This window comes from Perna viridis, chromosome 3 (assembly GCF_037379345.1).
Source record: "Perna viridis isolate PV_CMFRI_1.1 ecotype Kerala chromosome 3, ASM3737934v1, whole genome shotgun sequence".
Classification (NCBI taxonomy): Eukaryota; Metazoa; Mollusca; class Bivalvia; order Mytilida; family Mytilidae; genus Perna; species Perna viridis.
In genome coordinates, this window is record NC_142447.1 from 43,944,263 (window position 1) to 43,970,244 (window position 25,982).

A 25,982-nucleotide genomic window follows, 5' to 3' on the forward strand; every position below is an offset into this window, starting at 1 on the left:
GTGTATCCTGATAACACGCACAAAATGCAACGTCATATACAGTAGAAATTCAATTTCTGAACTTAATAGAATCGATCCAGTTCATAAGCAGATATTAAACTGGTTTCTAGTATTAGAAATTTTCTTTACTATTCAGGATTTTAAATGCACATTTATACACTCTTATTTGTTTTATCTTATATTTAAATGCCGCCCTTAACATTTTCGACCGTCTAGTAAAACACGATCAATAGTTACCTTTTGTACGGATTTCAGAAATGTAAAACAGTTTTTGGAAAATGTCTCGATCAATGATTAGTTGACAGATTTTTTACATGGTCAACGCTGCAAAAATCAAGCCAGGAAGTAAAATCTAGACGCCACCTAGTACAGAAGAGCTGAAGCATTCATTATAAGGCAAGTTATTTTGTTTAAATATTTTTTTTCATATTTACAAGGTAATTTTATTCAATTACAAATATGTTTGGTTTTACTTCGAGTAAATTCTAAAAAGGTGATTTAAAGGAAACAGAATATTGTTAGCAATCTGTATCATATTCTACAATAGAGCAGTGAACATTTATTTTGAATTGTGCAGGGGTAACCATTGTTAAACTGTAAATAGTCAAGTGACAAAATGTGTCCAGAAAACTATCAAACAAATCAAACAAAAATCAAAACAAACCACAAGAAAACACACGGGGACCTCAAAACAAACTAGAAGAAAACACACGGGTTGTCACATCTATGGCAACACCGCCTGCACTAAGTCCAGCGCCCTAGATTACATTCTGAGACGTTGTATAATATTGATTTGTTGTGACATGCATCCTCTATCCTACATAATGACACCTAGATCAACTGTCCCGTACTACCATACATCGTGTACTAAGTTACAGCCCTAGATTAATCCTACGAGGAGGAATGACCCGGCCAGCGAAAGCTACATTTTAATAAAGCTGGCCGAGTGGTCTAGGGCGCTGGACTTTGTGCAGGCGGTATTCCCATAGATGTCACAGCGGTACGAGTTCGAGTCCCGCGGAGGGAACGACCAAAAATTTGCATCGCAAATTTGACAGTTCTAACATCGTTAAGAAATTTTCAGACCATTCTATAAGTATACGTTATCTTCCCTGTATATAACATACGTTATTGAATGCCGGTGAGTAGTATACTATGAGTTCTAGGCTTATTATTTTTCAGGGGTATTAAGGGGAATTAGCCCTAATGCTCATGCACCTGACGTCACATTCGGTGGCCGGAAGAGGCCGGAAGTGACCGGAAGTGGACTTAGTTGGGGACCAATAAAGGGAACATGGGGATCTTTTGATGTAGGAAGGGGGTCTTAAAGGTTTGGAGGGGAAAACGATCTCCATAGGTATCCTCATTAAGTGTCCTAATTAGTGTCATCATATAGTATACTATAAACAGGTAAGTATAAAAAAGGGGTGTATTCTGACAAGAGTTATCTTTGTTTATATTACTTTTTTTTATTTCTTACATTTTCACTATCGTTAATTTTTTTTTATTATTTTTGTAAATTAATTGTCATTTCATTGTCTTTTTGTAATAATGTCAAATTGAATGGACACTTTGAATAGATTTTAAATTTTTATTTGATTTTCTCCTTGCGATGTTCAATTGATTGTGTAATTTGAATAGATGTCTCACGGATTAGACGGATGTTTGAAACTTTCCATTTTACTGGTGATTTCAATAGCCCATGTATTGATTTTTAACCGTTTTTGTTCTGCTTTATGATACATTACAGGTGTAAGGACGTGTTGTGCAATGTTTACCACTAAGAAATAAATTTTTATCATTTTTTTAAAAATTATGTTTAATATGTTTTTGGTATTCGGTTTGAAATTTTATCCATGTTATGGGGCTCTATCGAGTAAACCGATTTCTTTTTTTTCAATATATATTTTCAATGTTTACATGTCGCATGTACTTGATTTGACCCGTTATGGGGTTGTTTTGGGAAACCATTGATTTGTTGATTTTGTTTCACTCCATATTTTCATTCGTTGTTTGTTTCCTTCGCCCTTTTTGTTGAAGTTTGAGACTTGTATACTCGTTTAATTCTTTTCTTTTGTTATTATAAGGAGATTTTACTGCTAAAATATGTTTTCAAGTTACTTAACCCAACTTAATGTATTTCAAATCCGGGTCCTGCTAATTGGTCTGTTCCATTAACCATTTTTTATTTCTTCCCCATTAAGTAATTTCACGATCCGATCTTCTTATGATTCCGCTTTGCTGTGAGTCTTCTTGCCGTCCGAGTATCGTTGACATCAAGGCTGTTCCTTTTTCACTCTATTTAAATTTCTCCTCCTTTCGTTCCTCGGAAACATGACTTCTGGTGGTGTTCGTTGTATTTCCCATATAGCTCCTCCTTTTTTATGAAGTTTTATCTCACTATATAATGTTCTGTAGATCAATATGATTCATCTTGTTGAACTTTTGTAACTTTCTTGATTTCTTAAGGTCGTTGTTTCTTATACAGGATGCACGATCTTTGTTCCGAACTTCTCTCTATACGGTTCTATTTATAGGTGTCACATCTGTTGTCCCGTTGGATTTCTCCTTTCCTCCAGCTGGTCTACCACAAAGTCTTTCTGGGACCTCCTTTTCATTTGACAGTTCATTCTTTGGATTGCATTGTGCACGTTCTATCGTCCATTGAGAACGAATTGAACGAATGGAACAATGAATATGAATTGTAAATACAATAGAAAAGAAAAACAAAAAATCTTGTTGTGTAATAAAACTATACTAAAGAAAGACCTCCTTACAAGACAGGGTAGCTCAAAACCGATAACACCTTCTAAAACCGCATAAAATAGCATAACAAATATATTTACCATCAGAGCCTCATAACACGGGTCAAAGTTTGAGTGTTAGTAACTTGAAAACATACTATAGCAATAAAAAGTTCAATATTCTGATAAAAAAACCCATCATACAATATTTCAACAAAAAAAAAACCACGAATGAAAATAATAGAGAAAATATAAATTCCGTAGTTGAATGGTTTACCCCCATAACGGGTCAAATCTAGTACACGCGACATGACAATGAAAGTATGAAAAAAAATTGGTTTACCAGATGGAGCCTCATAACACCTTGAAAACATACTATAGCAGTAAAAAGTTCAATCTCCTTATAATAAAAAAAGAAAAGAATTAAACGAGCACACAAATATCAAACTTTAACAAACAAGGGCGAAGGAAACAAACTACGATTGAAAATGTGGAGAGAAAAACATCAACAAATCAATGGTTTACCAAAAACAACCCCATAACGGGTCAAATTAAGTACATGCGTCATGTAAACATTGAAAATATATATTGTAAAAAAAGAAATCGGTTTACCCGATAGACCCCAATAACATGGATAAAATCGATGAAAAGGTTGAGTGGGTCTGTAAGAGACTATACAAATCTGAAATGAAAGGCAATACGCCATTCAAAAGCTATTAACTTTCCAAATGTAAACCTTACGGTAGTCAGGATAATTGTTACTGATTAGTCAAAATTTCAAACTGAATACAAAAAATATTAAACATAAGTGAATAAAAAACAATGATAAAAATTTATTTCTTAGTGGTAAACATTACACAACACGTCCTTACACCTGTAATGTATTCATAAAGCAGAATAAAAACGGTTAAAAATTAATTGGCTATTTAAATCACCAATAAAGTTTCAAACATCTGTCTAATGCGTGAGACATCTATTCAAATTACACAATTAATTGAACATCGCAAGGAGAAAATCAAATCAAAATTTAAAATCTATTCAAAGTGCCTATTCAATTTGACATTATTACACAAAGACAATTTATAAAAAGAAAATTAAAAAAAAAAGAAAAACAATTAACGGTTATGAAAATGTAAAAATAAAAAAAGTAATATAAACAAAGAAAGATAACTCTTGTCATAATACACCCACCTTTTATATTATTACCTGTTTATAGTATACTATATAATGACACTATTTAGGACACTTATTGAGGACATCTATGGAGATTGTTTCCCCCTCCCAACCTTTAAGACACCCCTTTCCTACATCAAAAGGTCCTTATGTTTCCTTTATTGGTCCCCACCTAAGTGCACTTCCGGTCATACCCAAGGTCCACTTCTGTCTCCTTCCTCTTCCGGTCACTTCCGGTCCACAGCCACCAGATGTGACGTCATGCACATGCGCATTGGAGCTAATCCCCCGTAACCCCCTGAAAAATAATAAGCCTAGAACTCATAGTATAGTATTCCAGTGCAATATACTAGTATACGTTAAAAAAGTTGTTTTGATCCTTTTCAATCTCACACAGAATGTAATTCTTGTGTTTATTTTTGTGCCATTATATAGTGCAACAAATTACCGGATATGGTATTCAATATAGTTCAAAGAACACAGTCTAAATGTGTCTTAGGTAATAACATACACTGTGGACGATACAGAGCACTTCAATGTCCATAAAACAATACAAACATCTCAGAAATTAAAAATACACACGGATGGAAAGGGGTCAAGGGAGATGTTACATTGTAAATGAACATTTCTTTTTTATTTATTTGGACACAATCAAACATACAACCACGAAACGAAAATATCTACAACGAAACGTCCAAAAATGTGATGCAATTGAATTGAATAAAAGGTTTCTTCTTCATATTCATAATAAATAAACAAGTAAATATAATGATTAAATTATTCATCTCTTCCTTATTGCAGTAGTTGGTTCCCCTCCAGTTTCTACTAGAAGACTTGTGTAGAAGATTCAAGTACCACGTATCATGCAAAAAATGTTTAATGGTGAAAGTAAATCAACGGAGGCTATAAAAAAAGAATTAATTCATGCTAATAAGAATAAATATCCCAGATTAGTACTGTCGGTGATTGGAGACTCCAGTACTTTTGTACCAAAACCATGGCTCACACCAGTATTCCAGTTAGGCTTGATAGAAACTGCTGTGGGTGCTAAAGGTAACAACATCAATGATATTAACTCGTTGTTGTAGTAATATGCAATTGAGGACATTAGTTTAAGGCATTTTCTGTAGCTGAAAGATATATCAATAACGCATTGTTAATCTGCAATTACAGTCAAAATTTCCAAAACACTTTTTAAAAGATATAAAAGATACAAGAACAACATTTTTATGAATTAGTCAGTTATGTATGGTTTTGTGAAAATGCTTGGTGTTCGTCATATAACATAGTACTGTAATATTGAGATAACTTACATTATCTTGAGCTGTTCAATAAGATATGATTCTTATACAATTCTATTTTATAGATTGCCTGATTTTGTATAAAGGATCAAACGAAAAAGTGAGCAATTTGGTCCGGGAAGCAGTAAACAATTTCAACGTTCTGAATAAGAACAAAACAAAAAAAGATAATGACACAATTGATATATCATTAGTTGGAATAAGGCCTGACGTAAGTTACAGTAAAAGTATATCAGATTTTCACAAAGGCGTACGACTATTGAAATCAACAAAATGAGATTGTTCTTTCCACTCTCTGCGTAAACTGATCTGATCTGCGTTCAGTGCTAACTTCTGATTTTGTGAAATGTCGAAGATGAGATTATGATAGGCAATAAAATGAAGAGATAGTCACCCTTAACACGGAGAGTGCAAAAAAAGTTCTGCTGAAAATTAAATGAAAAGAACCGTGGACATGTTCTGTAAAAATAAATAAACCAAGACTTACAATACAATGTATGAAGAAATGTGTGTGTAAAAGTGCAAATAAAACGATTTATATTACATCATTCTTATAGTGATAGATTACAAATCAAAAGGTTATTTAATCCAGCTACCTGGTGCCGTTGAATGTTCGTTTTTAAATGACACGCATTTACAATTCTAAACTACCCTCCATTGGTATGTTATTGTGTGTATGAAAACTATTGCTCATTTCGATGTTGAATGGTTTATAACATTGAAATAGATAAATTAAAGTGTATTTGTTGTATCTAAGAACTTATTTGCTGACGAGTGTGCAAAAATGTTGTTAAATAGAATTGATCTTTTTCATATTAATGTAATGCGATAGTTTTCTTTTTGATAATATATTTTCAAAGTTTTACACTGTAAACACATATTACATGTTTAGAAATATTTCTATTGTAGGTTGATGAAAAGAAAAGATCTGAGGAAGGAAAATGCTTCCAATTAGATGACAATGGCTATGTTGAATTACTTTCAAATATTTCAAAGGAATATATACCGTTCGTGGAACTCGGGAAAGACAATAGTAAAGAAAGAATTATCTTATGGAAAAAAAATTGCATCACATATTCATTCAATTTTGACACGAAGAATATTAACCGTTATTCTTTCACAACTATATGAAATTTCACATGATAATAATAGATTGATACGCGTATGTTTTAAATGATATCGAGCAGGATAAACTTGTAAATACATAACGAAGTCATATTTATGTTTTATGTATGTATTTTACAGAATTAAAAATGCCTGTGATAGTGATTGTTGCCGAAGGTGACATTCATACAATCAAACTCGTAGAACAGGTTCTTAAGTCCAGCATACCTGTTTTAGTTTTGAAAGGATCTGGTAAAGCTGCCGATCTGATTGCAGGCTGTCTGTCTGAGAAAGAGTATATATATTTTATTTTTATTGCATCTTTTGTACATGCTTTTACGCATACTTTTTAAATCCATACAATTCAGATGAATAGAATCATGTAATAAGTAAAGTTGTGCATATAACGTCAATTAGGGAGTTTTTATATAAACTAAAAGATCGATGATAAAGGAATATTTTGACCAAACTATAAGACAAACGCAATGACTTTTCAATCCGTATTATCAACTTTCCTTTTATCTGTGGCAACATCCCTTCAGCACCTGCGTATGGAGTGTTCATATCACAAATCATACGTTATGTTAGAGCTTGCCGCAACTACGCAGACATTTTTGTATTGCTCTAGACTAATTTCAATAAGGCTTTCGGCAGATGTCTCTAGAAAAGCAGAGGACGCTTACCCTACCGGTGCACTTGATCTATGCTCACAGTTTTTATTGGACTCCGAATTGCTCATTTACTACATTTGTTACTTTGTATGTATTATTTTTGTTATTTAATGCTCTTTGTTATGTATGTATGTTTCCCATGTCTGGTCTTTATCTTTTGAATTCTTCTGTAATTTTGGTTCCATTGATTACTCTTTCAAATATAATATAGTTTTAGTACTTATTTTTATAACCAATCTATATCAATTTGTTAACACTTAAATTTTAGTAAACATTCAGTAGAAGTTGAGGCTCCGATTTTGTTTGGTGTCTATTTCCATCAAAATGATTTAACAACGCTGAAAAATTGTATGAAAACCATTGAAGATCATAAACAGTTGGTAAGTTTTAGAATCGAGTATATGCTTGTTAAATCTTTCTCATAACGAAATGATAAATAAAATGTGGAATGTAAAATATGAAGAATATGAACGTTTGAATAGAATGTAACAAATGTAAATATTAATGTGCGACGAAACAAAACTGGACGACAAATCCTAATAATTGACAGCTAATATATCGAACAGTCAAATTAGTGCTTATATTAACAATAAAGCTTTACTAACTATTGTTAGTAATTTTTGTTTTCAAACTAAGAAATGGTCAAATGTGGAAAGATACAAAGGTTCTAATCTCCATACATAATGAACATTGGACCATACATATAAACTTTAGTTCCAAGATATGACATGCTTGTAATCGTAAAAGAGGTAAATAATACACACAAAACATCAGTAAGAAGCTTCTAAGAGACACAGAAGTTTGATGATTGGTAATAATAGTTGGATAAATAGAAAGTATTGGTAATACTGAGAACACAAGCCTTTGATTGGGGGTAAACTTACATTTATATGTATACCGGGTATAAGGAATGGAGAATGGATGGATCGAAAACAGGCATATGGAAATAGGATTCTGTATAGGGAATTTTTAAAATACAACAATAGTAATCATGTTTATCGCAAATTTCGTTATGCGTACACACGTTTCAAGAAGAAATCTATTATCAGCAACATTTTCATCAAAGATCTTAATCCAAAAGTGACATATATACAAGATGTACTCAAAACCAAAACTATCGAAAAAGGAAGCCAAATTTCACCGAGAGGTTCTACCTTGTACAATACAAGGAATGAAGCCTCTATGCTTTAGGAATTTTGAAATTAATTTGGATTTGATAAAGTTAATTATAACTTGATCAAAACCAATAATCCAGATGTTTTGCAAATTGTAAATAATACATTGTAAATTGAAAACAATCATCACGAAAATTACAATAGGAATTGAATGAAATTCGGAATTTTCTTTTAAGTATATAGTAAAGTGATGTTGTATATTGTGTTTGTTTGAAATTTATATTATCCAAGAGTTGAACTAACAGTGCTCACGCTTAACAGAAATAAAAAAAAACAAAACGAAAAAGTTAACGGAAAGATATTGCAACAAAAATTGGTCTTCATCTCTTCGTTTTCATTTTTTTGCTTTTCTTTATAAGCCAAACAAACATCAGCTTCTAAGCATGACTGTGTTTTTAAGTGGAATTCGAATGATTAATTTTACAGGTAAACATACTAGACATAAAAGAAAATGACGAAAACATATTCCCAGAAGCCGTCAGTAATGCCATTATACGTGCTTGGGCGAAAAGTGGCACCGACGAAAACAATAGACCTGTAAAATCTGCCAAAGTTAGACAAAAACCTGTGATTCAAGTATCAGCAGAAGAAGAAAAATTTATAGAACTAGGTAGATAAAACACACATGTAGGAATAATAGAATTGTGAAGTTGTTTAGTATATATGCATTTTCTTATGATATTTTTTTTTACTATTTGAAACATTTTAATTTAAGAATTTGATTATAGGTTTACTAATTTTAAACTACAAACAAAAGTATTGAAGCATTATCTAAAGTAGAATTTCTTTCTGCCGCCGACATGATTTTACATTCTATTTATTTTGACTAGTTCATTTCTGTTTTTAGTTTACTTTCATTATCATCTGTAATTGTCACTTACATCACGTGATAAACGGACTTGGAGGTACAGCAAGGGACGCACTATTCTTGATTCAGGCGATTCATTTTTTCCCTTTTCTATGTTACCCCCTCAATGTTTCAATACTTCTTTTTTTATTATTGGTATTTGTATTACGTTTTGCATAACGATAGTGTGTTGGACGCGTTTTTTTTCATCAAACAATCGGCATTCATATAGAAAAAAAATTGTGCTCCTCTACTTGCTGACCTATTCACTCTTATGAGGCTGATTTCATAGCTGATCTGATCCAAAAGAAAGAGTATCGTTTAATTAGATCCTTTAATCTCAGTTTCCGCTATACAGATGGCGTATTATCGTTAAAGAATCCTAGTTTCCGGGATTTTATACATTGCATCTACCCCAAAGAACTTGAGATAAGGGATACTGCTGTTGGCCTCATATATAGTAGTATCCCTTATCTCAAGACGTACATTTAAATGTCGATGGTAAAGGAAAGCTACTGACCAAACTTTACGACAAACGCCATGACTTTTTATGGCGTATTGTTAACTTTCCTTTCATCAATGGCACCACTCCTTCCTTCGTTACTACGCAGACATTTTGTATTGTGCTAGACTACATACAACTAGGCTTCTGGAACAGGGTTATGTTGCTACAAGATTGAAGTCATCTCTACAGAAGTTTAATGGTCATCATCATGAACTTGTGGACGGTGTATCCATCTGTACGATGAAAACTGATTTGTTCAACGTTTCTCATAGTTTTCCTTTTCTCTTTCGTCTACTCTGGACTTCACTTGTTATGAGCAACTCGGCGGGTGTTTCTAAAAAAGCCGCGGACGTTTACCCTTCCGGTGCACCTGGTCCATTTTCCCTGTTTTAATGGAGTTACTCATTTATTTTTGTTACTTTGTATTTATTGTTTTGGACATTTTTTGTTCTTTGTTGTGTGTTTGTTTTCCATACCAGGTCTTTGTCCTTGGATTACATTCTTTTGACTTGTGTTATTATCTTAGTTGCCTTGATTACTCCTTGCATGATACTTTCAGATGAAAAATTGGATTTATACACGGACACAGATTTTGAAAATAAAATTGTTCCTCAGGTGGCCACTCCGAACAATTTACACGGAGATAGGTCTTCAGGGATGCCAAATGGTAGACTTAGAGTAAATAGTGTTCACCCATCATCAGTCACATTGCATAATGCTAAAGTTGAAGGAAATGTTAAGGAATTCATGGAAGGATACCAGAAATCCTTGTCGCCTGCTTCATTGCCTCTATATTTCTATATCGCTTACCAGTTCATTCAAGAAATGTCAGACGAGGGGGATAAAACACAGGTGCAACTTAACTACAAGTAATGTAAAAAATGATGAAAAAATCTTTTATACAATCTTTTTTTCATATCTTACATTTTATAGATATTTAGAACATTTGCCCCTTATTATAGCCAAATCTCACCTAATTAATTCCGTTAACTGGAAATCGATATCGAAAACTTCCTTTTTTACTTTGTTAACTTAAATTATGCTTTCAAATGTAAAACAAATATTTTTATGTGTGCATTGTTTATAAATTCACTACAACGTGATGTCCGCAACTTTCGTTTTATCATATCATTACCTTATTTTATAGAGGACTCACTCCTTAATCGATTAAATTCCAATATCATTACCGTAGTAAACAAAATTAGGTCACTTTTATGTTTTTTTCTCGTTTTACACAGAACTTTCAGATTCTTCTCAAGCAAGCTCTTGTTGCTAACAGAGTTGATTATGTTACTGTTCTACTACAGGAAGAGAATGTAAAATTTGACAGAGAACAGTTTCCGTACATATACACGAAGGTTGGACTTAAGTTCAATTTAAGGGACAAACCATATTTATCAGGCTTTTTGAATATTGCCATTGAATGTTCGTTCAAAATGTTACTGCTTGCTTTTAGTGCTTGAAATATATACGAAACCATCGCGAAATATGCTTCTTTTAAGATTTAAGAAAATGAAAAGACGCTTATTTTTAAATTACTTGAACAGAATGAAAACTTAAGAGTACAGAATAAGTGTATCGGTAACGAGTGTTTAATATTTTAGTCTCTGAGATACACAACATCCTATAAGTACATTGCGATAAATGGATACATTATCGTTATTTCAGTCATTCATTTTGATAATGAATATGATGACAACTATACCATGATCATGACCATAGTGAATATTATCAACATTTGCTTAACCTATTATACATGTATATGCGAATGTCGGGGCTTTCATTTTCATGTTCCACACTTGCTTGCAATTTTGGAAACTGCAAGTATTCCAAAGCAAAATATACATTCACAAATCAAAATATTATGTGTCATAGTAGGCAGTTAAAGGAAATTACTGTCATCTTTGATCAGAAAGAAAAATCAAGGGAACCAAGATTATACTGGTAATCAAACGAATGCAATCCAGGGACACAGACCAGACATGGAAAACAGACATACACAACAAAGAACAGGACTCCACTAAAAACTGGGAGCATAGACCAGGTGCACGTGTAGAGTAAGCATCCTCTGCTTTTCTAGAAACGCCTGTCGAGTTGCTCATAAAACGTCAAGTCCGGTGTAGAAGAAAGAGGAAAGAAAAGCTATGACACATTGAACAAGTCATTTTTCATGGCGCAAATGGATACACTGTAACGATCCAAGAGTTCAGGATGACGACCATAAAATTTCTGTATTGACGACTTCAATCTTGTAGCAACATAACTCTGTTCCAGAAGCCTATTTGTTAGAATGTTAGCGCGATACAAAAAGTCGTAGTTTCGGCAAGCTCTGGCATAACGTATGAGTTGTAATATCAACACTCCATACACAGGTGCTGAAGGGATGTTGCCACAGATGAAAGGAAAAATTCGAAATGAAGCGTATTCACGTTTGTCGTTAAGTTTGTAAAAATAAAAATTATCATGTTTTATGCTTTAAAAACGCAACTATCAAAAGTATGATCAACAAAAAATAAATGGCCCGGAATAACACGATATAAATTTAATAAAAGGTTTGTTTTTGTAAAGTTACACAAATATGCGTTAATTGTTCTTTAGACAGTAAAAAAATCTTTATGAAAGACAATTTCATTTAATTCTTACTGCAGGGACTGAGATGTGAATGCATTGAAGGCGAGACTACAGGAGATTGTCAGCACATGTGGTCGATCTTAGAGGTACGTGTACCAGTATTTTGTATACTAAGTGTTTATCTTCAATACAATGAAAACCAATCATAAGATCGGTAACTGGATGTTTGCAAATGAGTGTTTTTCGTAGATGACAGCATCGTGTTTTGATCAAGCTGATCAATAAAATTCACAATTAACAAGATAGCTCTATATAGGAACGAGATCTTTGTAAAGAGAAAAGGTATGGTCAGTTGCATAAATGGAAATGTTTTCCATCATCAGCTGGATACAGGAACACGCAGTGAACATCAACTAAAAGAATGCCATAGTTACTTTCCGTAACATAAGTGAGAATGATAATAATAACTATAATACTTTATTCCAAAGTGATGATTTTAATATTTGGAACAGGGTGCATCATCTGACTTGACCTATACGCTTTTGGAAAATACGAATCTTGACAGCTACCAGAAAAGAATCCAGGCCGGACGACAACTTTGCCAGAAGTTTTTACATTATCCTAAAAGTATGCCTATTTCAATGTAGTGGTTGATAATGAAGTTGAAATGTTCACAGTAAATTTGTTATTGTCATATACATGATATTCACATCGTATTGTAAAGTTAAAGTTAATGGTAAAGTTGACGACTTCATTAAGGGTTCGTAACAAAACTCTAAAATATCATATTAATGGGACTGAAATTCGCTGATGCTCATAATAGCATCCAGTAATGATGCTTATATTATTCGTATTCGCAAGACAAACTAACTCGGTTATATATTAACAGTGCTGTTATTTTGTCTTTATAACATGCTCTTTAAATGTTGCTGGAATTTTTCAGACCTTTCTATACGTTTACATATTTTCCCTGTATCAATTTGATCCGAAGGAGCAGTGTAGCAAATTTCCGCTGAAATGTTTGGTCGTTCCCTCCGCGGGACTCAAACTCGCATCGTTGTGACATTTTTGCACAAAGTCCAGCGCCCTAGACCACTCGGCCAGCTAGGCAATATTATATATATTTTAATTCAATAAGTTTTATTGTCTATTATCAAAGCTGAAGGGGTTTAAAAGCAGTACCCCGTCTGTCTGTCTATCATTCAGTCGGACAGAAAAAATCTGTCTTTTTCTTTACGTAAAATGATATTTGTAACCTTAAAATCTTTTTCCCACGAGACGGGGATAATATGCAGTTGATATAAGATAATATTGGAAAGTCGCTATTGGAGATATACTGCTTGGTTTGACAAGGCTTTTAAAATCCAAGATGACGATCCATTATATGTTAATTTCATATCATCAATTTTATGCTTTAGTGAATTACGCAGATAAAGACTTACAGTCTAAGAAAATAAACTCACATGAAGAGGAACAAGAATTATACCATGACCTGCTGATCTGGGCCATATTCTGTAACAGGAGAGAACTTGCTACTTTGTTTTGGTCAAAATGTCCAAACCAATTAGGTGAAAACCTTTTTTTAAGGAATTTATTTTCTGTTCAAACATAGTTGTCATTCTGCAAGGTAGAATGAAAAAGCAACTAATGTCGTTAACTGTATACGGCTAGTTTTGAATAATCAAAATTTCTGGCTCACGTCACATTTAGTGTAATATTTAGTGACAAATATATTTATCGTTTTCCCTTCCAGACTCCATGTTTATTATATAAGGACAAACATGTTTTTTGAATATATTAGCTTTCGTTTCAATTCTTGCGATAGTCATAGAAAAACTGTTTTTCATAATTTGTTTACAGAAACAGCGGTTTTGGCAAGTTGTGTGCTTAAGAGGATGGCAGGAAAAGCAAGGAGTGGAAAAGATCAGTTTTTGTTCAACTCACTGAAGGAGCATTCTCAGTATGATTGACTATATGCATAAAATATCTCTCATTTCCAATTTATTTTACAATATTATTAATTGAAGGAAAAAAGACGCTCATCAAAGACAATGAAGTTTAAAAAAAAAAAAATAAAAGCAAATACAAAAACAAAGCAAAACAAAAACAAAACAGAACACGTACAAAACAAAAATCAGGTGCACCGGTGAGGTAAGCGCCACACAATTGATTATAGGAAGAAAAGCCATAGTCGAAAGTATGATTCCTATAAAACGCATTCTGACTTATGACGTTATTCCTTTTAGATGTAATCATTTAATCCTTGGATATACTCTAAGATGTGTTTAAGTCTTATTTTTCATTTTTTTACCCCCTTTACTCATTTTCTTAAGCATTTGATCACGTCTCTATGTATTTTGTTTTGTTGCATTGTTGTAATATAGTAGACTGATGTACCTGTTGTTTTCTTAGGGTTTTTGCACAAAGGTCATTAGAGCTGCAGTCTGTGTTATATGAAGAGGATCCAGAATTTGCTATGGAAATGGTAATTGCAGATTGTACAGTTTGGGATATAAAGGTTAACCCTTTAGAATGTGCGTACGACAATGCAATGTTAGATTTTATTGCCCACAGTTGTGCACAAAGACGTCTCAACAAAATTTGGTACAAAAGAATTGGTTCAACGTTAGGAGACTTTTGGTGGGTAAGTATCTGCATCATTAGTTTCATTTTCGTATGTATAAAATCTCAATTTCATACATTTCTGTGTTATCTAATTGTCACGTCACGCATCAATCCATTTCATTCTATAGAATCTGATATTGCAAACTCAATCGCATTGTATTATGAACAAAACTCTGTCAGATTTTAAAGCAGTGAACATCAGTTTACTGTTTATTTACAGGCGATAAATCTATTGTTTCAAGTATTTTTACTAATCTCAATTGAGGTATAACGTATACAAAATAACGTATCTAAGTGGCTATTAGTAAGTTCTAAAAGTTTCTTACCCATGTGTTTAGTAATGTACATTCTAAAAGTTAATTACCCAACCGGTGCATCTAGACCATGCTTCCAATTTTTAGTGGAGACCGAGTTGCTCATTTACTATTGTTGCTCTGTACGTATTATTTTGGTTATTTTATGTTCTTTGTTGTGTGTTTATTTTTTCCATGTCTAGTCTTTGTCCCTTGTTTACATTCTTTTAATTTCCGCTAGAATCTTGGTTTCCTTGACTACTCTTTAACAGTTCATACTATTGTTGATCGCTGATGTCAAAACATGTGATGTCTTAAAACAAAGGTACAATTATTATATACCTGAAGATATAGCAGCACTTATTGTTTTTCTTTTCCAGAACGGCTTCTTTTGTGGTTGCAAACGGACAGGCAAAAACAAATCAATGATGCTACCAAAGTTTCTCTACGCACCTCTTACAAGATTTATAGTTCATTATGTAAGAGAGATACAAAGGCTGTCAACCAGTGTTCAAGCAATGTTTCACTTTTGTATACATTACGAATCTATGTTTTAACATCTTTTAATCAATTATAGTTGGTGACAAGTTTTATCAACATGTAATGAATATTAACCGCGTAAAGACAACAAATGTTTTACGTACATGACATTGTAAAATACCACAGCTATATTTGGTATTATGAGCTATTGAAATGTTACCATTTATTTTATGCAATAATGTTTGCTTATGTTTCTAGATAATTGCAAAAAAATCTTTTATGCATGCATGTTAACATTCCTGTATGTTTACCTGTTGTTCTACATAGTTTCATATATTTTTTTATTCTACTTTAGATCCTTTTCATTTGTGCTTTAGTGTGCTACAGTGCATTCTTGTTGATTGAACTCTCGGATTTCGAAAATTTCAAGTCAATAAAAATCTATGAATGGCTCATATACATTTGGTTGGTTGGCGATATCATAGAAGAATATAGAGGGGTTAGTAAGAACTCAATGACAATAACATAAATAGGATGATAACCAAGTACAATAAGGAAAGATTGACTATAACACTAGTAATTCTACGAATTTTTGTCTGTGCTATATGTGTGGTAAAGTGTACATGTAATTGAATTTTTAAAAAAAAAGAATATATTATTGAAGGTTTGCAAATCATTCTGTTTTATAAAAATGATAAAATAAAATTACATAAGAATGAAAGTACCAAATAACAAACAAACAAAAAAATCTAAAATCGCCCGTTCAATTTCTGTCAATTAAAAAATCAAATTTTTTATAAGTTTGGTAGTCACATGTACTTCTCTGATAATTTTAAATTATAATAGTGGCTTCATATTTTTGAAAAGACTCATCCCATATTTTGCACGATTTGGCGACTGTGTTGGAGCTGTTGTGATGTCGGCAATATTGGATAAAATCAATATATGAGTCAAAAATAAGACTGTCATACATCTATGACGTTGATCTATAAAAGTTTTATTACTGGTGTGGTCAAAAGACCTGACGCATGTCATATTAGAATAATGTTCTCAGCATGGGTACTCAATCAAACATGATCTGAAAAGAAAATGATATTTGCCAGAAATACATATTTCTTTTTTACAGATAATTGTGTGGAATAATGAACGATTAAAACCACGGATTGCCAAGAATGAAGACGAAACCAGGGCGCGGAGTAAAACCTTACGATATAGAATTAAAAGATACCTGTTTGATTTTTGGAATGCATTGGATGTTTTCTCATATCTAATAACAATTTCGGCGATATTAGTACGTTTTCTCAAAAAGAGCTCAGACGATACTATTGGAACAGGCAGTTACATGTATAGAACCCACGGTAGACTTGCAAGGCGTTTATATAGTCTCAGTCTGTTTACGATGTACATGCGATTTCTTCATGCTATATTGATGTCTAGAACGCTCGGGCCTAAAATCATTATGATAAAGGAAATGGTAAATTTATGATATTGATAACAAGGGGAAGTAACAGTTAAGATATAATGATAAGAATGTAACTGGTAAAGTTGAAAAAAAAAACAAACAAATGTTTACATCCTTTAATCATTTGCCTTGGATTTATTAAACCATATATTTAAGTGACAAGTATTTGGTTACACAAGTTTTTCGTAAGTTTCTTTCCTTTCCAGCCATCTTATATAATAAAGAAACAAAACTAGCAGTACGTAGTTTTAAACATTACTGATCGTTTATTTCATTTAAAGTTCGTGGTTACCTTTCGACAAAATATGGCCTCCATTTTAAAATTTGTCATAGTAGTCAAAGGAAATTAGTGGTGAAATTGGGGCCTTTTTTGTAGAAAGGTAATGATGAACCTCAATTATAATAATAAACATATATTACAGGAACACTAATTCCTTTACTAACTTGCTATGAAAGGCAAATTGATAATAAAACAAATACATGCAATGCATTTACAATAATCATGAAAGACTTAATTCGTTATCATACTTGGAAAATTCGTTATATTAGGTCTATTTAAACATACTTTATTTGCAAACAAAAAAGGATTGTATCAGATATGAGTTATTTCAACTCACACGGGTCTTCTCCATAGGTCTGTTTTGTTTTAGTTAAAAGATTTGTTCCGTTTTATTGGTATACTGTTTGTGTTTATGGTTGGTGTTGGTGTACTATATCATGCCAATATGTATCCAGCTCATTATGACATGTGGAACCTTAAAGATTGGACTTACTGGAGAATCTGGAAAATTATGTACATTCCATACTGGCAAATATATGGAGAATTGTTCCTTGAAGAGTTTCAAGGTATTAATTATTCCTGATTTAATTTTAGATTTCATAATGAATCGAATATTGGCCAATTTCATCTCGAGTTATTAGGGAAGAAATGTTATATAATCTCTTAAAGTTGCTTCTCCTTAAACTTTAATATTATAGACAAATGGCTTTTAAATATTTGTATAAAATATGAAATCAAGACTTTTCTCGTTATGAAAGGAAAAAAGTTAAAAGTTTACAACAAAACACACAAGGAACACAAACAATCAAATACAGTTATTCCTTTTTTAAATCTGGGACTATATGAAATTTCATTTCAAGCAAACAGTACCACACCTTGCACAACAATTCAGTCTGAATGGGAAAGTAACCCGGACATTGAGCGTTGTAACGAATATGACTGGGTACTCATAGTCATTGCTGCGTTATATCTTTTGATATCCAATCTGCTTCTTGTGAATCTGGTTATTGCATTGTTCAGGTAAGTATATAAAAAGTTCATATCTTTACATATACATTTTATGAATTTTAACAAAATTGGAAGTAAATTTGAAACTCTGTTTCCTCAGAGCAGTCAAGCAACATAAATTCACAATGTTTAAAAGATGTACTAAAGTTTACAAAACAAAAAATGAATAAAATTTATCAGGTTTTAGTTCCTTCCATTTATCATTCACTAAGGATACCCAGACCAGGAAATGCTGGGGTTTCTGCTTTGTTGTAATCTAAACTAAAGTATAATTATACTGTCAACAAATAATTATATATTTTAGCTATCGCTTTGAGATTGTCCAAGCTAACTCTGAAAGACTATGGAGATATTGGCGTTATACAGTAATAATGGATTACCGGACAAGGGTTCCAGCACCACTGAATCTTGTTATAAGACCAGTTGTGTTACTCGGCAAATGTATTCAGAAATGCAATGATGTGTGCCGAGGGAGATCGTTTCCTGGTGTGTTCATTAGTTTTTAATTCAGATATGCTATACGTATCTTCATTATTGTATTGTTATTTAATACACACAGACATAACGTAATTTATATTTTGTATTTGTGGTATTTGTAAGTCTACACACCAAGACAATACTTTTATGGCACGGTGCCATAAACAATATATAATTCAACGCAAAGACGGCATTTATTTCACTATTTTACATTTGAATTTGAGAACGGTGGTAGTATTCAGTTTAAACGTTTTAAAAGATAAATATGATCTAAAACTGTAGACTTGCTCTAGAACATGAAATATTCACCTAGCATACTATGGAATAGTCAAAGGGAAAGTCCGTTAACAAATGATTATATCAGGGGAAAAATTGGAAAGTCCGTTAACAAATGACAATATCAGGGGAAAAATCGGAAAGTTGGAAACCACCGCAATAATCCTTATTTCTTAAAGGCATTTCAAAATGTGAACTTTGCAACAAAGTATTTATGTAGGCATATACTAAGACGTTCAAAGTCATAAAATAGAATTTGGTATCATATCGTAGTAAAACGAAATAGTGACTAGTATCCATAATATGCATCTAACATTTATTTGGATACTTAAAATGTTTTGAGGCAAACTAATAAACAGAAACTTGATGAAATAGAAATTTGTAGAGCTTTATTTAACTCCATTTCAGTACAAGAATTTATGATAAGGAAACAATTTTGATTTCCCCAAATTATTAATTTTCGTCATATTTGCAATATACCTGCTTCTTCCCCTATCTAACAGTTGCTAATATCTTCTAGAGTCTGCACTAGTTTTGTTGATTTTCCTAAACGCCATCGTGATATGTGAACCAATTTGTATATTAAAAAACATGAAAAAAACCAAAAAAAAAAAAGAAAAAAAATTTTTTTTCTTAAAGAGTTTTCATTTCGATAATAAGATTCTGTGGCAAGTTATCCCATTTAAACGGAACAAATAATTACCGATATATTTTCACTACATATGTCAGTTAGTCATAAACCGTTTTGCCTATTGTAATAACAATTTTTACTTTTGTTTGTAAAACACGAACTTTAAACGGAACTGCTACTATGGACACTTTGGAGGCAGGAGGTATTCGCTAACCTGGTTTAGCCCAAAATTTCACTTGATAATGCATATACCATTCAGAAACATAGAAGTTAATTTTTCGGTTTATCCATGATTTTGCAAGCTCATATACTATGTAATATTTCCCTCCGATTTAAGATTATGAGTTCGGTAATTTTTGATAATCTTGATTTATTGGGATTAATTTCTAGTAATTTCAATCATATTTGCTTTGTTTCTATTTTTCTAGTTGATAGCGATGAAATTAAACGCATGAAAACACTTCAGGACATCAGCGCTAATAAAATCATCCGTTCAACAGAGAAGACACTAATCAACTTTATGGAACTTGATGACTCAGACTAAAGAAAGTTGTAACTTTTTAATGCTTGTGTGTGATTGTTTGCTTTATCATATTTAAATGTAGAAGTTGATCACTTTATCATGCGAAATGACACCATCATACAGTATGTATGTGCTCTATTGATTATCAATTTTCATTCTAAGATGCTTAAGTATTGAGAAACCTGACTTTGTCATGGCATAATTAAGTCGACATTTGTAGTGTGTACTTCGCATGTCTTTTGACACATTTGTATTGTGCATTAATTTCACATATTGAGGAAGAATCCGTCCATATCTTTTAATTTTTTTTATCCTGTCAGTTGTTTGCTTATTTACATAAAGAAAACAACTACGACACAAAATTTGTTCTTTATCAGTCTTCAATAGATTCTTTTTGACGAAAAACACGTATATATTATAGTATTTAACAGGCAACATGGATACGTTAGATATCTGTACAGACAAGTGTACCTAGTTGTAGTAACTTTTATATTCTTCTGATTGTGTATGAATTACAGTGCTGAAAAATAGCATACCTAATGGTACACAGAATATAAAATGTTGATTAAAAGTCACCTTTGACGACGGATTTTCATTTCGGTCCATGACGTCATCGTTACCAAAACGCCGTTCCTTTTCAACCTTATGTTATTGACTTATGTTGTGTCTTTGATGGTCAATACAACATATTGAAAAGTCACATAACTCAGGGTATATTTTATTTCGATCAATATCCAAAAAAAAAAAAAAAAAAAAAGAATTAAAAGATTTAGCAAATGTAGAACATGATAAAAGTCAACAAGGATTTTCGAAAACTTAAAGATATTGAGTTTTGGCTTTTCAAATTCGAAAAAGTAAATCTCACCAAAGAACATAAAATAACTAAAATAATAAATACAAAGTAATAAAAGTAAATGAGCAACTCGGACTGCATTAAAAACTGGGAGCATGGACCAGGTGCACCGATAAGATAAGCGTCCGCTGCTTTTCTAGAAACTCCCGCCGATTTGCTCATAAAAAGTCAAGTCCGGAATAGACAAACGAGGAAAGGAAAACAATGACCCGTTGAATAGATCAGTTTTCATGGTACAGATGGATACAACATAACGATCCACGAGTTCATGATGACGACCATAAAACTTCTGTAGTGATGACTTCAATCTTAAGCAACATAAGCCTGTTCCAGAAGCCTATTTGTTAGAGTTCTAGTGAAAACTTGATAAACTTTGTTGAAATTGAATATGATGCAAACATATGACTGATTTCAAGAGATGTCCCTTATCCTAGGTCTACCTCCTTAAGGTGCACCCTTTCTTCCTATATGTTTATTCTTAAATTCGAATTGATGACGACCATAAAACTTCTCTAGTGATGACTTCAATCTAGTAGCAGCATAACCCTGTTCCGGAAGCAAAATTGTAAGACGTCTAGCCCAATACAAAATGTCTGTGTAGTTACGACAATCTCTGGCATAACATATGAGTTTTGATACGAAAACTTCATACGCAGGTGCTGATGGGATGTTGCCACAGATGAAAAGAAAGTTGACAATTCTGAATGAAAAGTCATCACGTTTGTCGTAAAGTTAGGTCAGTAGTTTTCCCTAACCATCGATCTCTAAGTGTAGGTCAAGATATGAGGCTGACTTCACAGTGTCTGTAGTATCCTTTATATCAAGTTCTTTGGGGTAGATGCAATATATCAAATCCCAGAAACTAGTATTGTTCAAAGATAATATGTCATCTATATAGCGGAAACTGAGATTGAAGAAGCTAGCTAAACGATGTTCTTTCTTTCGGATCAGGTCAGCTAAAAATCAGTCACATAAGACTGAACGAATAGGTCAGCAAGTAGAGGAGCACAATTTGTTCCCATTGGAATACCGACCGTTTGTTGAAAAACGCAGCCACCAAACTGGACAAATATGCTGTCGATAAAATATTCCAGTATAATGAAAATATCTTCTGTATATTTGGAAGATGATTTGGAACTGTTTTTCTTACAAAGTATGAGGAATCTCTACCAAGAACTATATATTTGTATATAGGTGTACCGTCTTCTTTGGAGAAACAACGATGTATAATGTTTTCAAGTCGAGATTTTTACTGAGTATGGGGAGAAGACGAATATAGTGTTGAAAAATCATAGATTTTAATGCTATTATATTCTGATAATAATCTTGAATTGAGGGTCTCCAGAAGATCTTCCGAATTTTTCAGGCTCCACATTGAATTAATGCCACTACGGGAGTAACAAGTGTTCTAGTAGGACTGGAGACCCTTCTTGAAGGCTGTGAGTATAGAAGTTAAAAGTTTTGAAAGAGGGGAGGTGGTACATTTTGCAGATCTAGCTATTTGATGTTATTTGTATGGATTCTTGAAGAGTTTAGAAATCCAGTACACAGACGGTAAATCACAATCATCGTCTTTGGTAGAGAGACCAAAAGAGGATAGTACAGATTTATGGTTTTCCACAATCTCTTCTTTGGAGAGAGTGGTAGCAGTGTAGGTCTTATCACTGCTATTACTTTTTACGTCTACCTCTGATAATAAACATTGGATGTCATACGCTTTGTAGACAAAATATGTTGTTTTGGGCTTTGTCTGCTGATATGACGGCATATTTGTCATGTATAGTAGACAATGTGTTTGCTACATCGGGGTTTTAGAATAATCATAATCGTTTCTTTCGAAGAAACGTTTATGAGGCTGTCCATGTGAAAATCAGGTTTCCTATGATATAAGTGGCACAGACTAAACTGGATCCCACTGATTTTTTTCCCAATGTAATGTTTATATCATATGCATTCATTTCAAAAAGTATAAAGTCTGTTTTGAATCAACAATAGATGGCTCGGTAAATGATTTTAAAAATCCCTAACAAAGCAAATAAATTTAACTCTTGTTATAGAATTATCTTCCTTTTATTTAATGAATTTCAATGTTCTATGTAATTTATTTCTCTTTTATCTTTGCAATCAAATACCAACTTTCAACTCGGAGGGAGGATGCATTTGTGATATAAAATGGGTGAAAAATTGTTTGAAAACAAAAGTTGTCATGTGCCACCCACAGCCTGGTTTTTTCCTTGACACCCTCTTAAATACAGATTTAACATGCACACATACAACTATTAAGGCATTTTTACTATTTGTTTGAATATTTTATTATCATTTAGAGGAACACAATATGGTATGCTCATCTTCCTGTATACCACATCACTATATTTTTTGATATATCTACTTAATTTGCCCTGAAATCAAACCAAACAATGAATGTTAAACAACAGTAGTTGATTCAGAGCTCACAAAACAATCATAAATTTTTCCCAATGGCATTCTATGTATCTGTCAATAGATTCATTTAAAATACAAAGTATATTTTTTGGAGACACAACTTTAAAATGACTTCTTTTAGATATGTACAAAAATGCGTATTCTAGCGCATGAAATCGGCAAAGAAAATATAAAGTTATGTATTTGTGAACCAATAAATCAATGTTAGTAATCGAACCCTGATAATTCTGAATACTTGCCTTAACCATTTGCATTAAATTAATTGTATTTCTAACCTTGTTACACCGAAAAAATGTCTAACTCGAAACAATGTTTTTGGGTGATTTACCTTTTCAAATATCGTTTGATTTGATGACCCTTGTAGACCCCAACATGCATGAGTATAGAAACATTTGGTTTTTGTTTTGTAAATATTTATATCGATACGTTACATCTGAGTATAGCCATAAATGTCATAAATGTTTAGTGGACGACTACTACGATAATACCTCATTAAAGACCACTTTTTTCATTTGTCAAAAATGCTAAAGCCAACTCAGGGCCTTTCAGAACTTACTTGAAGGTGTGTTTATACTTACTGAAGACCTTCTGGTGTTCTCTGTGACTATTTACTATTTTCATAGATGTTAGACGATAGTGCATTTATAGCGTTTATCATTTCTGTTCCTTTTTCTAATATAAACATAAGCTAGTAAAACGAGAGAAAGAAAAAAAAAAGGTGAGAACACTTCAATCAATTACATTTATTGGTCTGGAATTATCTAAGAGAATGGCTAGTTGTGAAAAATCAAAAGTTTCAAGGTATTTACACTCCACATGTTTTATAACTATGGTACAAATGAGTTTTTTTTAAAGATACTCTTAATGGATTTTTAGGGATTTAGAATTTAGTTTCAAGAAGACTCTAAAGTCTAAAGAAAGAATGAAAAATCCAAGTTAACCATAATTAAAGGCTACCCAAAATAATCATCAACCGGTTAAAGCCAGGGGAAAAACCTTGTAATTCAATTTATTTCATTGCAATACATCGAAAAACAGTACATTATGGAAAGTTTTTTTTTTACTCAAATAAAAATAATAATATTATACGGTTTACTAAATGCAAATGTCTCAAAATTCATACATGCTCACATCACATTTTATCCCTTTTCCATAGAAGAATAATAATCAAATTGTCAATGTTTTAGTAAAATTACCCCTGTTCACGTTAGAACAATAATTTTATAAGGCATATAATGTTATTTACATTTTTTAACTGGTAGTACAACACAAATAAAATATATACAGTTTCTTTCGCGCCCCAAAGCACACTATCTGCATTCCTTTAAACAGCTGGATAACAGCCAACGATTTTTGAGAATTTAAGGCACAGAATATAATACGGCTAAATTGCTCTATCGAAATATTGATGTCGTACACATCGATTATGGTCACGTCTCTAACAAAATAGGGTCAAAGGTCAATCATGATTTTAAAGAAATATTATATATATTTGAGTGACTTACTACTTTTGCTGGACAGAAAAATTCCAACCTTTTTACATCAGATCAGCTCAAATTCCATCTCATACTAGAATTAATAGCCGTGATTAAGAAAAAAAACTATCAAATAGTGCCGTGCGCAGCAGTTTTTGGTTACCGTGCCAAAAACTTTCAAGTTTAAGCAGTGAAATGAAAAGCCGACCTTGACCTTTGAGGTATCGAAATGTAAAATTAGAAAGTAAATATTTAAAAAAACACATTCTGAAATCATTTTTTGATATCTATCATCTGCAATAAAATATCGAACTGTATTTAGATAGCAACATTGAAAGTGTCATTTTTTTATTAGTTCAAAGAAAAGTTCACACTTGGTCCATTTTGTGAATATTTCGTATATTTGCAAAGATTATCCTATAATACCAAACGAAACTGTTTAGTATGCCTAAGTTTTATATAACCATCTCAGTTCTTGATAAAATAAACACGGAATATTATTAACTTAAAAGAACACCACTATATATTTTTTTTCTTTCTTATTGTCTTGGTTACAACGAAAACTATTAGTTTGTTGAGAAACGGAAAGCATGTATTTATGTTAAAAAAGACAATACCAATAAAGCAATAAATGCAATTCAAAAGAAATAGGAGAAACAACTCTTCGTTATTTGTCAAAGTAGATTTTGTCACATAACGAAACAGTGCTTATTGTAATCTATTTGATTTGGTCTAGTTTTTTTTTTTTGGGGGGGGGGATTGTCTTTTTGTTTTAACTCCATATCGCCGATATTGGTCTTAAACTAGTCAGTGCAAACCAATAGAAAGAAACAAAAAGACTTTCATTTTATTGTAAACAAGTACCAAGTTTTTGAAAGGTCGTGAAATGCGACAAAAACTGCACCGCCAAGACATCTTTTCTGACCAGTTTGATTATTTCTGTCTGCAATAAGTTTTTTTTCGGTTTGAAAAGCTTATTAACCATTGACTTGGGAAAACTTTCTTAAATAAAACATAACTGCTATTAATAGATCAGTTTTTGTATAGATACAGGGATAGCGTTTGA

General features: G+C 32.4%; 1 protein-coding gene and 1 long non-coding RNA gene across 4 annotated transcripts; one reads left to right on the forward strand and one right to left on the reverse strand.

The window, feature by feature from the left end:
* Positions 1-208: 208 nt before the first annotated feature.
* LOC148622392 (transient receptor potential cation channel subfamily M member-like 2) lies at positions 209-20,728 on the forward strand. Of its 2 annotated transcripts, none has more exons than XM_088572263.1 (21): positions 209-396; positions 4,719-4,970; positions 5,284-5,429; positions 6,128-6,251; positions 6,464-6,617; positions 7,262-7,373; positions 8,595-8,778; positions 10,080-10,372; positions 10,759-10,878; positions 12,169-12,237; positions 12,604-12,718; positions 13,510-13,659; positions 13,952-14,051; positions 14,504-14,735; positions 15,390-15,488; positions 15,845-15,988; positions 16,616-16,963; positions 17,602-17,797; positions 18,092-18,251; positions 18,544-18,725; positions 20,052-20,728. In XM_088572263.1, the coding sequence occupies exons 2-21, from the start codon at positions 4,781-4,783 to the stop codon at positions 20,165-20,167; spliced, it is 3,234 nt and encodes a 1,077-aa protein (XP_088428389.1). In that variant the 5' UTR covers positions 209-396; positions 4,719-4,780; the 3' UTR covers positions 20,168-20,728. The 2 variants fall into 2 exon arrangements, with proteins under 2 accessions (XP_088428389.1, XP_088428390.1); XM_088572264.1 differs by having other exon boundaries at positions 4,722-4,970.
* Positions 15,983-25,028, reverse strand: LOC148622393 (uncharacterized). 2 transcript variants are annotated; one of them, XR_015920636.1, is made up of 3 exons: positions 24,947-25,028; positions 24,020-24,129; positions 15,983-16,567 (listed from the first exon to the last, which is right to left on the reverse strand). It is a non-coding gene; the product is annotated as an uncharacterized LOC148622393 (long non-coding RNA). The 2 variants fall into 2 exon arrangements; XR_015920635.1 differs by lacking the exon at positions 15,983-16,567 and adding an exon at positions 23,248-23,398.
* Between the last annotated feature and the right edge of the window lie 954 nt (positions 25,029-25,982).

Coding starts and splice junctions, on each gene's coding strand:
- LOC148622392 (XM_088572263.1), top strand. CDS start 4,781: ATGCAAAAAATGTTTAATGGTGAAAGTAAATCAACGGAGGCTATAAAA. Junction 4,971..5,283: donor AACTGCTGTGGGTGCTAAAG/GTAACAACATCA, acceptor TCTATTTTATAG/ATTGCCTGATTTTGTATAAA. Junction 12,238..12,603: donor ACATGTGGTCGATCTTAGAG/GTACGTGTACCA, acceptor TATTTGGAACAG/GGTGCATCATCTGACTTGAC.